This window comes from Eptatretus burgeri, chromosome 12 (genome assembly GCF_056783735.1).
Source record: "Eptatretus burgeri isolate ZD-2024b chromosome 12, Ebu_testis_v1, whole genome shotgun sequence".
Lineage (NCBI taxonomy): Eukaryota > Metazoa > Chordata > Myxini > Myxiniformes > Myxinidae > Eptatretus > Eptatretus burgeri.
In genome coordinates, this window is record NC_140972.1 from 37,091,834 (window position 1) to 37,105,973 (window position 14,140).

A 14,140-nucleotide genomic window follows, 5' to 3' on the forward strand; every position below is an offset into this window, starting at 1 on the left:
AGGCCTCCTTGTACACCCTCAGCGCACACACAGTTTTACGCCTCAACTCTGAACAGCTGAATGGGAATGAAGGCAGTGTAAGGGGAAGTAAGGAAGTGTGAAGGGAGGGTAGGCAGCGTACCAGAACATTCCGGGGCAATAAAACACGCCCAAACAGCAACATTTTATTTTTAACCGCTGTTTCCATGCAAAACCGTGTGGGATCATTCAGAAATTAAACCCATGCTCTGAACCTGGCAAAGGCCTGCCTGCATGCATGCCCCAACCCATACGCATTCCTCCAACCTGCTCGCTTGCAGCAACCCCACCACGTCCGACCTCCATGTTTGCTGTCTACGTACCTCTTAGTTTTCAGCCACTGCCGACTTAATATATTGTAGAAACTATGAGTGCATTTATATCAATATTTTGTCATGAAAGGATATCGTACATGATTGCTGAAAAAAGGGACTCCTGTCGACTCTATCGTCATGGATTGTAAAAGCAAGTTCGAGAGCACGGCGTTGTGCCAAATGAAGTTCCACTTTTGCCAAATGAAGTTTAATGTTAATTTTTATTCCGTTTTTTTTTTTTATAGCAATTACGCAAAAATTGGTATTTCCATCAGCGAAGCGTCAGGTCTTGCTTCTCGTGGTTTTGAAACGAACAACCAAGTAGCTTGGTGAGCACTTCTTGCCAAGTCGTTTAACCGCTCAAGCAAGCACTCCAATGGAAAGCCTGGCTTGGCAAGCAATTGCTCATTACCATCGGTCATTTCAACTCACACCTGTAAATGCCCAAGCCATGTCTGAATTTGACAAATGAATACTTTTTTGTTTCTTCTTTGTTTTTTAGCAGTTGGCACTGCTGCTAAGTTTGATTCTGGAGCTTATATTTTGTAATTCGGTTTAGTTTAACAGATTCTCATGGTTATGGCATGTGCAGAAATGAAATATAACCATGAACACTGGTGTCTCAGTGTTTATAAGCATTGCAATGTACCCAGTGATTCGTATCTATGATGAACAGTCATTCGATAATATGAGGGAGGAAAGTGGGGAAAATAAATAAATAAATATAACATTGTCGTGAAGAAATCCGTTGCGGCCTGTTCCAAGTCGAGGCATGGTTGAGTAGGCCGAAAAACATGGTGGCTTCAGACTTCAACGAGGTAACCCAGGGTACGCCTTAAGACCACTTAGAGCGAGATGGCCAAGGAAGCGCCTGATTAAGGATATAATTAAATGAGGCCATGAATTATCTTGGTGTTCCCTTGGTATGCATGCAAAGTTTCAGGCTTCTCGGTTTCATGGTTTTGGATTTATGGAGGACACACACACACACACACACACACACACACACACACACACACACACACACACACACACACACACACACACACACACACACACACACACACACACACACACACACACACACACACACACACACACACACACACACACACACACACACACACCTCATTTTTTCTTTTTCAATTTTGTGATGATCAATATCAATTTCTTGTGTCCTTGCATGATGGTTAAACATGTTTTTTGTCTTTGTCGTATTCATTTTTAGTCTGATCTTCTTATTTGCTCTTCTACCATGATTTCCAGCTCTTCCTTTGAAATGAAAGTGATTTCTTCGGTGATTTGTCAGAAATTGTGTTCTTTCTCTCTTCACATCTATTCTTTTTCCTGCTTTCTCTCTTTGAACACTTCTTAATTGCATGCAGTGAACCCTATCAGAAGGATTGTGTTACCTTTTCTGATCTTTTTAGTTCTTGATATTGCTATTATTTGCGCACAGTTCCAACCCAGGTAGCACACTGATGTTGTCCCAACGTTGGCAAACGTTGGAACGTGCGCAAGAAGATTTCCGACATTTGTCCAACGTCAGCAACATGGGGTAAAAGCAACATCGAGTTGCCATTGTCTGTCCAACGTCCGCAACATAGCATAAAAGTGTTTGTGCAGTGGCAATATATTGATGATTGAAGCAGTGTTGGGCCGCTGTCAGCAAGCCAATGTTGTGCCAATGGACAAAATTACATTTGGCCACTGGCAAAGTTACATGGGACATTGGTCCAATGTTAAACCCATGTCTGTGTAAGCTGGGAAGGTTGCTGTTCTACTTTAGTCCACTTCGTTTGGGGGCTATCAGAATGTGTTTACAATTTCAGTATTGTACAGAGTTGTATGCATGACGTCACTATGACACCAGGCCAAGCACCAAGTCTGTTGCTTGATCAAAATCATCTCGTACATGATATTGGTGTGGCATGCGTCGCTTCACAGCCGGCCACTCAATTTCATGGCCAACCATGGCTCGTGGCATCCCAAGCTACCTTTTACACATGTGCGTGTGTACACATTGCTTTGCACATGGTGTGTGTGTGTGTGTGTGTGTGTGTGTGTGTGTGTGTGTGTGTGTGTGTGTGTGTGTGTGTGTGTGTGTATACACTCTTGTCCTTTGATTTGATAGTGCGTTTGATTGTTCCCTAAAACTACGTCAAGGCTGCTTTGCTATCGCATGTGGATAGGGTATGGGTTCTTCAATCTTCATGGACGCCGACGTATGGATTCTTCTTCATCATGGTGTCCCATTGGTTGCTGGATGGGTTGATGGAGATTGTAAAATGCATTGTAACATTACCCACCACTGTTCATAAAAACCCTTGAACTCTCTACAAGCATTTTGTCAATGTGTGCATGTACGTTAACACAAAGGATGGCCTTTGAATATGTAAAACTGTTCATATCAAGCAGGTTTCCAGTGACAGATCACAAATGACAACAACGTGCATATTTTGTTGCTTTAATGATGCATCTGCCTGACAACAGTGGTGCAGCAGCTCAGTTGATAAAGAGTTGAAATTTAAAAACTTTTATTGAAGTGAAATGGCATATTCGAGAACAAAAATATTGCACTTAAATGCAAAAATGGTGATGGTACAGTCTATAATCTTCTTTTGACTTGTGTGTGTATGTGTATATGTGTATATGTGTATATATGTATATATATATATATATATATATATATATATGTCTATATATATATATGTCTATATATATATATTGTTGCGAATTCGCGCCCGCCGGCGTGCGAGCGGCCACGTAACTCGAATCGCGGCACGTCGCCCACCGGACGGACAATTCCGTCGTGACCCTCTCGGACTAACGCCGGGAACTAGTCACGGGTGGGCCTTTCGGCCTCACCACGATCGTGCCAATCGGCCCCCGCGTGGGATAGGGTTGTTCGCCAAATTCGACCTACCTAAGTACCCACACGGAGGGTAGACCGGGCGTTCGCACCTCGCCGCAGGTCGACTTCGGACACGTGCCACTTTAAGCGACTCGTTCCGTACTATCGGGATAACCGAGCGGTGTTATCGTCAACCTCGACTCGATGTTCCGATTAATTGTTGGGCGTATTTAGCCCACTACCAACCCTTTTCGTGAAGTAAGATGGAGATTCAATTAAAGAAAAGACGAAGCGAAATGGGGAAAACAGTTCAACATAATTCACATTTATTCCGCGGCAAACGGAAGCACACATATACAATTACAACAATTATGCACAAAAAGCAAATGTAAAAGAAACACAACAATTATGCACCAAAAGCAATTGCAACAAAAGAAACACAATGCAGATCTACTACCGACTACGCGAGCACACGGCAACACTTACACAGTTTTACTTTACAGACGGCGGCGACAACACATATACTCAAAAGCAAAAGAAAAGGGGCCACCCTCTACGACAAGGGGGCAGACGTGGTCTGTGGGCGCGAGACCGGCCAGAGCCTACCCGTCTTGTGATGAGCCGCAAAATGGCGGCGGCGCCCCGACTCCGCGCTCCTCCGCGGGCCTCGCTGGCACTGCCTGAAATGGGGTGGGAACGGGGCCCCCTTTTCGCACTATCTCAGTGCGGGGGGTGGTGGGGAAACGGGGGGGGTTGTTGATGCTCTGGGGAAAGAGGATAGCTGGCTGGCTTGCTTGGGTCCCGCGACGAGCGACTCAACTGCGCCCTCGACCGCGTTCCCGGCTTCTCCTCTCTGCAGCTCCCCGGCAGACTCCGAACCCCGACAGACCGACTCTCCTCCAGATTCGTCTTGACTGCTGCTGCCACACTTCGCCGCCGCCACAACTCGCCCGAGCCCGAAACAGAAACTCACTCAATTCGCCCCGCGCTCGGCGCTTTAGAGTGCGACAGGAGAACCCATATGCAGATTTCCGAATCAGGATGGGCTCGGGGGCGGAGCCACGCTCGCCCATTGGACGGAGGAAAAGTGGGCGTGAATCATTCCTGATCCGCGAATCTGCATATATCGATTCTCCTCCGACGCGCCTGGAGGCGGGGCCAAATCGCCCCGCGCTTAATGATTGGACGGATCGGAAGTGGGCGTGTATCATTCCCGATCCGACCTCCCCTCGGAAAGGCCGCTCTTTGTACCCGCGGCTCAGCACGCGCCCTGTACGAGGCCAGGACAGCCCGAAGCTCGGCGCCCACAAGTGGTGCGGGAATGGCCGCAGAAGGAGGAGAGGTGAAGGTGGTGGAGGGTTTATTGTGGCGGTGATGGCCATGGCGACGCTTGGAATGGCGGTGATGCGATGTTTACGGGAGCGAGCCGTGGCGGTAAAGGTCGTGGCTGTTGGCGTTGTTCTTGTTGTGAAGCGGGGTTGCGGTTGGTGGTTGTTGTGTGATGGCGGTTGAGACGTGGTTGGTTCAAAATAAAGATAGAACAGAAAAACGGCTATCTGAAAGGGTCGCAGCCCGAATGAATCACATTTATTCCCTCTAAACAACGGGTTTGGGGCTAACTACACATGTACTTACAGAGATATCTCACCTACGAGACCTGAATGGTGGTTTGCGAATTTCCTCAACCACAACAATATATGTATATATATATATATATATATATATATATATATATATATATATATATATATATATATATATATATATATATATATATATATATATATTGTTACGAATTCTGGTCCGCCCGGCGTGCGATCGGCCACGTAACTCAATCGCGACCGCGTCGCCCACCGGAACGGACAATTCAGTCGTGACCCTCCTTGGAACTACCGCAAGGAGCTCGTCACGGGTGGGTCTTTCGACCCCACCACAATCGTGCCAATCGGCCACCCGCGCAGGATAGGGTTCTTCGCCAAACTCGACCGACCTAAGTACCTGCGCGGGTAGTTAACCGGGCGATCGTACCTCGCCGCTGGCCGGCCGAGGACACGAACCGCTTAAGCGGTCCGTTCCGTGCTTCAGTGATAACCGAGCGGTGTTATCGCCGGCCCCGACGGACGTGATTATTTACCGGGTGCTTACACCCTCTACCAATTCCTTTCGTGATGCAAGATGGAACTTTCAAACAAGGGAAAGGACACAACGAAACGGGGAACAGTTCAACAAGCACATTTTTTGCACACTCAGACAAGGCACGTATTTACAGCCATACAGTAAATCGTGCACATACACAGTGAAAGCAAGCAAAGGCAGAGTTACAACCGAATAAAGTGTCGTTATTTCACACACAATTACTTCAACAGTTTTACTTTCAAGACGGCGCCACCACATGCATTTCCACAAAAAGCAAAGAAAAAGCCACCCGCCAAGACGAGGGTGGCAGACAGGTCCGTGGACCAAATGTGCGTGGAACCTGGATGAGCGGCCAGGTCCACGAGACTGAAGGGTCTTACCCGCGCCCTCGTGGCGCGATGGCGGGCAAGCCGCGATGTCAGCGTAGCTGCGCCTGGCTTCGTGCCCCTGGCGTGGCCGGTGAGCTCTCTCCGGTGATCGGCCCCCGTCTGCCTTTCCCATCTGCTTCGAGCTCCGCCTCCCGACTCTGCCCCACCGACACTGCTGCACCGACACTGCCGCCGTCTGCCTCTTCGAGCTCCGTCCGGTTCTCTGACCCCTCCAGACTGCCACTCCACCGACCCGACTTGACTGCCACTCTCCAGACCCGACTTGACTGCTACTCTCCAGACCCGACTTGACTGCCACGACCGACACACTGCCCTCGACTTGACTGCCTCGAGCTGCACCGTGCTCGCGCTTATATAGGCCAGGGGAGGAGCGCCTATGCAAATTTGTGGATCACAGCGGATTCGGAGGCGGGGCTACACCACCTGATGCTCAGCTATTGGATGGATGAAAAGTGGGCGTGAATCATTCCTGATCCATTTTTCGAGGCAAAAGGAACCCATTCATAACCCATGGCACGACGTTTGGTAGAAAGGCGAAGGTGGTGGGAGTTTGCTGTGGTGGTTTGGGAAGGGTGTTGGTGGTGGCGATGTGGTTGTTGGCGGGCGTCGTTTGAGAATGGCGGTGAAGCGATGTTTGCAGGGTGGAGTTGTGGAAGTAAAGAGGAGAAGGTGGTGGTGTTTGAGTTGTAGTTGTTTGGGAATGATGGTGGTGGCGATTTGGTTGTTGGGGGATGATTGGTCCAAAATAATGTTCGAGAAAAGAAAAACGGCTAACCGTAACAATATATATGTATGTGTCTATATATATATATATATATATATATATATATATATATATATATATATATATATATATATATATATATATATATATATATATATATTGTTACTGCTGTGGAAATTCGCAGTACACCATAAAGGGTCCTTAGATCAGTTATGACGATAATTAATTGTGTAGTTAGATTTCCCCACCGTTGTTTGGAGGGAATTTCCGTGTTCACCGGGCTGCGATCCTTTGAGTTAGCCGTTTTTCTTTTCTCGAACATTATTTTGGACCAATCATACCTCAACAACTCAAACACCACCACCTTCGCCTCTTTACCTCCACAACTCCATCCAGCAAACATCGCTTCACCGCCATTCTCAAACGACGCCCGCCAACAACCAAACTCCCACCACCTCCGCCTTTCTACCACACGTCGTGCCATGGGCTGTGAATGCGTTCCTTTCGCCTCAAAAATCGGATCAGGAATGCTTCATGCCCCCTTTTCTTCCATCCAATGACTGAACATCGGGTGGCATAGCCCCGCCTCCGAACCCGCTGTGATCCAGAAATTTACATGGACGCCCCTCCCCCGGGCTATATAAGCGCGAGCTCGCGGAAGAAAGAAAAGGTGCAGTACGTCGGCAGAAAGTCAAGAATCCAGTGGGAGCAGTGGAGTGGCAGCGGCGGAGTGTCGGCAGAAGAAGTCAAGTCTACAGTGTTGGCGGGGCAGTCGAGTCGGGAGACGGAGCTCAAAGCCGATGGGAAAGGCATACGGGGAGCGTTGCAGAGAGCTCGCCGACCACGCCAGGGGCACGAAGCCAGGCGCAGCTACGCTGACATTGCGGCTTGCCTGCCATCACGCCACAAGGGCGCGGGTAAGACCCTACGGTCTCGTGGACCTGGCCGCTCCTCCAGGTTCCATGCGCATTCGGCCCACGGGCCCAGTCTGACTCCCTTGCCTTTGAGGGGGTCTTTTCTTGTGTTTTCTTTGAATGCGTGTTGTGGCACCGTGTCTTGTAAAGTAGAAACTGTTTAAGTGCATGTAAATAAACATTGCTTTATTCGGTAGTAACTCTTGTAAATTGCATTCCAACTGTATGGCTGTGAATACGTGCTTGCCTTGTCTGAGTGTGGAATAAATGTACTTGTCGAACTGTTTCCCATTTCGTTGCGTCCTTTCCTTTGTTTGAAAGTTCCATCTTGCATCACGGAAGGAATTGGTAGAAGGGTGTAAGCACCCGGTAAATAATCACGTCCGTTGGGGCCGGTGATAACACCGCTCGGTTATTACTGAAGCATGGAACAGACCGCAAAAGCGGTTCGTGTCTTAGACCCGCCAGCGGCGAGGTACGATCGCCCGGTTAACTACCCGCCCAGGTACTTAGGTAGGTTGAGTTTGGCGAACAACCCTATCCTGCGCGGGTGGCCGATTGGCACGATTGTGGTGGGGTCGAAAGACCCACCCGTGACTAGCTCCTGGCGGTCGTTCCAAGAGGGTCACGACTGAATTGTCCGTTCTGGTGGGCGACACGGTCGCGATTTGAGTTACGTGGCCGATCGCACGCCGGGCGGACCGAAATTCGTAACAATATATATATATATATATATATATATATATATATATATATATATATATATATATATATATATATTTATTATTATTATTATTATTATTATTATTATTATTATTATTATTTAGGCCTCTGGGTTGGGTTGGAGGTTATGCTCTGGTGTCGGATTAAGTCCAATGGAGATCGGGGGAGTGCTCGTCACACTCCACATGTTTTGTGTGTAGGGTGGATTTTACATTATTTCGCAATTTAAGATCAAAATTACAAATCAAAATCAAAAACTACAATTGTAGTTGCTTTTGCCAATAAAAATGGAACATTTCCACTTATTGCATAAAATTAACTTTTCATATGAATTCAAGGCCTTTTTCAAGGTTTAACAAAAAAAAAGAAGGCGTCAAATCCAAGGCCATCTCCACTCATGGCTCACAGACTTCCTCTCCTGTCACAGAAAACGTGTGGCCCTAAATGGAGTTCTTTCAGCCCCACTTCCTGTCCAGGCTGGAGTTCCTTCAGGTAGCGTTCTGGGCCCTGTTATTTTTGTGGTTTTCATCAATGATCTCTCTGACTCTCTGGAAAATCCTCTTTATCTCTTTGCTGATGACTCCACCCTCTGCTATACCATCTGCCATCCCTTAGACCGGCATGCAGCAGCTTCTTCGCTCACTGCAGATCTGGGTAAAATCACAAACTGGTCCAACACGTGGAATAATATGTCTTTCAATCCGGACAAATGTCACACTCTCACTATGTCTCTCCGAAAGGACCGTTTTCGAAAAAACCCCCATCCACTTTCTCAACAATCCTCTGGAAGAAATCCTTTCTTTCAAGCTTCTGGGTCTCACTATCTGCCATGACCTTTCCTGGGAAAGCCACGTTTCAATCCTGGCCTCCAAAGCCAGTCTCCGACTGGGAATCCTCCGTCATGCAAAGTCCTTTCTCGGCCCACCTGAGCTCCTGACCACTTACAAAGCTTTCGTCCGCAGCCTGATTGAGTACTGCTCTCCCCCTGGGCTGTTGCTTCTGCCTCCCACCTTTCTCGGCGTCATGCTGTAGAAACCAAGGCATTTTGGATCATTGGCATCTCCCGCGATGAGGCTGAGTCTTTGGGCCTCTCACTTTCTCACCGCAGGCTGGTCGGTGGTCTTTCTGTCTTCTGCAGTCTCCTCTCCAGCCTTGCCCCCCCCCGCCTGCTCGCTCTGTGATTTGTCCCCGCCACATTTCCACAGGGTGCTCAAGGTCCGCCAACAACCCCCTTCTGGTAAAACTACCAAAATCACGAATCGCTGCTCACCTTCACTCTTGCATTCCTCTTTTTCCCCGCCTTTGGAATAAACTCCCTCACGCTATTCAATCCCAATTTTCCCTCCAGGCTTTCAAAACAGCTGTTCACCACCACCTCTTATCATTCCCCATCCAAATCCTCGATGTTTTCTACCCCCGTGAATCTACCCAAGCCCACCTCCTTCAATTCCCTGCTTTCCTTCCTGAAAGTCCCTGTAATGTCCATCTTGTAATGTTCCCTGCCCCATCCCTCTCCCTTCCACAGATCTCCTAATGTTTCTGTTCCCCACTGTTTTGTCCTTCCCACTCCCACCCCTCTTGTCTCATGCCCCCCTTGCTGTGCGTTGTGTGTTAGCTCTCATACGAGCCTCGACAAGGTTTCCAAAAAAAAGGCCTCATTACTTGATTTGCACTGCACTTGTTCGACATAAACAGTGCAGCAATATTCTGTGACTTCTCTGATCAATATTGTCCTGTAAATGTTTCACATACAAAAGGATACTTTCAGAAAACGTTCGGATTGAAAAAGGTGCTGGTGACTTAATTCCCTTTTGCCAGTCGAGCCATGATCAGCCGAGCTTTATTTGGTGTCTTGAAGGTGTGAATAGATTAATTAAACTCTGGGCATTTGGAACATTCTGCAGAACATGTTTTTTTTTATGGAAAAATGCTTCAATCTGTATTCGTGTGCATTTAGATTCACTCTCAAAATTTGATTGCTGTTAATAAGTTAAACTTTCAGAAGCCTTTTGCGGATTTTTTGTTTTTTAATGTAATCTTCAACTTACGAGGGAGAGTAGTGAGGGGAAGGAGGAGGGTGGGAAGGGGAAAAATTGTATTGAAAGTGTGATTTGTGAAGTGCTCTCACTTTCTCTCAGGCAAAAGATCTTGAGAGTCAGCAGCAAGCGGCTGAGAGGGAGGCAAGCCAACTGCGCATGGAATCCAGCCGTTGGGAAGGGCAAACTGTGGCATTGGCGTGGCAAGTGGAAGAACTTGGAGACGAGCTCAGCACACAGAGAAGGAAAAATGCCGCTAACATCAAGGACTTGGGGAAACAATTGCAACAGGGTGATCTTGCATCTGTCTCTAAACATTTGATTTCAGATAACGTTCTTTTCTCTTGATCCCCTTTAAAAATACTTTTAAAGATTTTTATGTTTTTTTATTTTTGGCTTTCTTCATTGAAGTAATGTGCAAATATTTTTTTTATGATATTATTTCTATTTAGATTTTTTTTTTTTTGATTGGCTATATCTTTCACCAGAGCTGCTCTTCATTGTGCAGTTTCCTGTAAATTCGATCTTTTTTTAAAGAATCCAACTGTTTTTTGCATGATTTATGTAACTCGACTTGTGGGTTAATTACCAGTGCTCGCTCCGATTCCATTCAACAAGCACCGATTAATGATTGGAACTTTTTCTTTGCACTTATTTCAATGCATATAAACGTTTGCATGGTGGAGGAACATTGCACAATTGATCATTTTTATTTTTATCTTCTTTAACTCCCCTGTTTTAGTTTGGAATGGAAGCTCTAATTTACTGTACTGATTCTAAATGTGATTCTAAAATGGAAGCCACGAGAATGGCATATGGCTTGCTATGGAAAAGGGTTTTCACAAGGCTGTTGCTTGCTTTTCTCGTGTGTAACAGCACGTCGTCGTCTGGAGCAGCTGGAGACTACACACGACAACCGAGATGGAGGTGGAGGAATGGGAAGCCGCTCTAGTTCTTCAGGTATGATACAGACACACACACACACACACACACACACGTATAAAAAATTTTTCTTCACCTCAAGTTTGTACATTCGATTTGCATGTCATGCTCCACCTAAAAACTCTCCACATCCCTTTCAACCCAGCTGAACGTGTCTTTCCTTTAGCACATTTATCTAATTGCATTCTCCAATGATTATTTATAGCAGCTGTTCATAAGTGTAAGGGGTTGTTTCCTGCATTGCTTTATGGGCAGCCGTCGGAAACGTTCCTTCCTTGGAATCTGTGTTGTGCAGTCAGTGATTGTTGCAAAGCTCTTTGGCAGTGGCACTAACTTTCTTCCTCTGCAGCTGTTTTTTTTTCAGCAGCTTCATTCTTTTGGACAACTCTGGAGCCTACATTGTGCCTTGCTCAAAAGTGCTCTGTTTTGTTAATGGGGGACTAATTTTGATTATTATGCACCCTGGCAGTGTGTTGCTGATTGCTGCAGTGACATGAGCTGTGCTTCCCCATCTGTGCTGACAGATTGCTCGATGTGTTCCCTTCATTTACAGCGAGCCCATGGCAGCCAGAAATGTCTGTACTTATGAAGCAGTTGTTGGCCTGTTAACATTGCTTGCCACTCTCATGTTCAAATAATGATTGGTTCGTTTTTGTTATTTGTGTTTTTTTTTCTTTTCCTCTTCTATAAGATGTAAACAAACTTGCATTGTCTGAAGGTTACAGTTGCTGCCATGCATTTTGATTTTGTTTGAGCTGGTTGGTGGTAGTGATGTTTCAAATGCTTTGAAGATTGTTACAGGTAAATTGAATGGAAATATTTGTTGAACACTAATGATTGTTAAACAGCAACAGAATAGCTTAGCTTAACTAGACTCTGTGGCATCACAGAGTTCGCTCTGAGTCTGGAAGGTTAGCAGTTCGAACCCAGCTCAGTCAAACCGAAGACTTTTAAATTAGTACATGATGTTTTCTTGCTGGACACAGCATTAAAAAAGGATAGAGCATGGACAAACAACCAAAGGTTGTCAACCATTGTACAAGCTTGATGAGCTGAATATCCTCCTCTCATGTTGAACTTCCTTGAAAAGAAACGTGGTAATATATGCAGTCAGGCTCGCATCAGAACTGCATGGTCTCGGCTTTGATTACAGGTAAAATATGATCCGACTTAAAACTGCCTTCTTTTGCTGTGCTGTGCCTCTTGTAACAGTTGTCTTTTGTAGTGAATGTTGGTCTGCTTTGAGACCTGCTTGCACCCCTTTATTGATGATCAAGATCTTATAGGATGTTATTGAAAAGGTTGCGACTTTAGGCCGGTACCATTTTGTTTTATCCCTTGCTTTAGGCTCGCTAAATGTTCGAACTGGTGTTAGCCGTGACGAGGGCTTCTCAGAGACTGCAGGCTCAAGTCCTGGCACAGCAGAAGGATTCCCTGAAGTGGACAAGGCTGTACTTGTAGAGCGCATCGTCCGTCTCCAGAAGGCCCACGCACGCAAAAATGAAAAGCTGGAGTTTCTGGAGGACCACAACCAACAACTGCTGGAGGAGTTGCGCAGGAAAGCACGGTATGTTGCAGTGTGTGTATGTGTGTGTACATATATATCCATATATTTCTATTATTATTATATTACTATTATTATTATTGGCTGGTGATTGCAACAATTCATATTTCTGGAAAGGGTGTTTGCTCATATCAGCATTTTCTATTTTTTTATGTGCTTTACCTACCTTATTAACAACATTACACAATGGAAATGAAATTGAATTGTAATCAAAACTGTCAGTCCCCTTGTGCTCACGTTGTGTAAAAAATGTTTTTGGTATTCGAATTAGCAAATTAATATTGCTAACAAAATCATTTCTGAAGGTTCTGCCACTAATTGGAATACCACATCCCAAAGGTTATGTTACGCTGCATGCTCTTGTTAATTAAATTTCCTTTTCTCATCAATATGCCCATGAATTGACATTTTTGCAATGGATTATAAAGAAAAGGAAATCCATTACATTATCTATTCATTTGTCCCATTATTTTTGTGTCATCACCATTTCTAACATTTGTTCATGTTGCTTTTGAAAATGGAAATTTCATTCAAGATTGCAAATGTGTTTACCAATGTGGCATTAAAACTGTTGATCAGGCTGCTTTTGCAGGTATCTGCTTACACAAGGTGTTTAATAACTTTTTAACCCAAACAGGCAATCATTGAACACTTTCTGTCACATATTGATAAATGGGTATCAAAGGTGCAGCAGTTCAAAAAGGTGTTGGCCACTCTCATTTCCCAACCTTGTGTCTGTGTCTTTCTAATGCTGTGAAATCAGCAACTTTTAAAATGGTGTTATTGTTCTCAGCAGAAATTCTATCCTTGACTCCGTCATGATCTCTTCTATCCTTTATTCTGGTAAGTGAGCAAAGCATAGGATTATCTTGTTTGGGAGATTTTGGTTTCCTGAGCTTTCACATCATTTGCTGTTTGTCATTTTAAAGCCATGAAGGTAAAAAAAAAAAAAAAATTCCCCCCATTTTTATAATTCAGGTGCAACGTCCCTTAATGTATAAATATTACTCCACAAATGGGCAGGTCACATAACATGAAAGTGACCGAGCGATTGGCCTCGACAAATGGGCAACAGCCCTACACCTGTTATTGCACTCGAGTTGTGCAAACGTTTCCAAGACAATGGGGCAGCCCTTAAAGTGACCAGGATTCAAAATGACGCAGAATAATGGACAAAGTATGCATAAACATTTTTTTCATGTTGTCCTCTGTCATTGTGCCATCAATATCTGTCAAAAATGTTGAGGTGTTGGTTGTATGGGATTCAGTTGGAGGTGGGGGGGGAGAGGGAGAGGGAGAGGGAGTCAGGTCATGATAAAATGTTCACTTTTGTGTTGCTTCCATTTTCAGTTTCCTGGTTGTGGTTGCTTCTCTGTGATCTGCTTTCAAAAAGCCATCTGGATTTGTCTGCTGTCGTCGATTTTATGTTCTCTATTTGTCGATGGTTCTTTGGATTGAGTGCTCTGCTCACTCCTGTGTATTTTAGGGCTCATTCTATTTATTTTAATTGTCTTGGGCTCTAGTTT

At 45.4% G+C, this 14,140-nt stretch overlaps 1 protein-coding gene across 3 annotated transcripts in view; it reads left to right on the forward strand.

Annotated features, from left to right (window-relative positions):
- CCDC186 (coiled-coil domain containing 186) overlaps positions 1-14,140 on the forward strand; it is a 120,188-nt gene that overhangs the window by 89,645 nt on the left and 16,403 nt on the right. For all 3 annotated transcript variants that reach the window (XM_085850166.1, XM_085850164.1, XM_085850165.1), the window contains exons 12-14: positions 10,211-10,400; positions 10,985-11,068; positions 12,398-12,617. In XM_085850166.1, the coding sequence (XP_085706292.1) occupies positions 10,211-10,400; positions 10,985-11,068; positions 12,398-12,617 (494 nt within the window). The remainder of the gene's footprint in view (positions 1-10,210; positions 10,401-10,984; positions 11,069-12,397; positions 12,618-14,140) is intronic.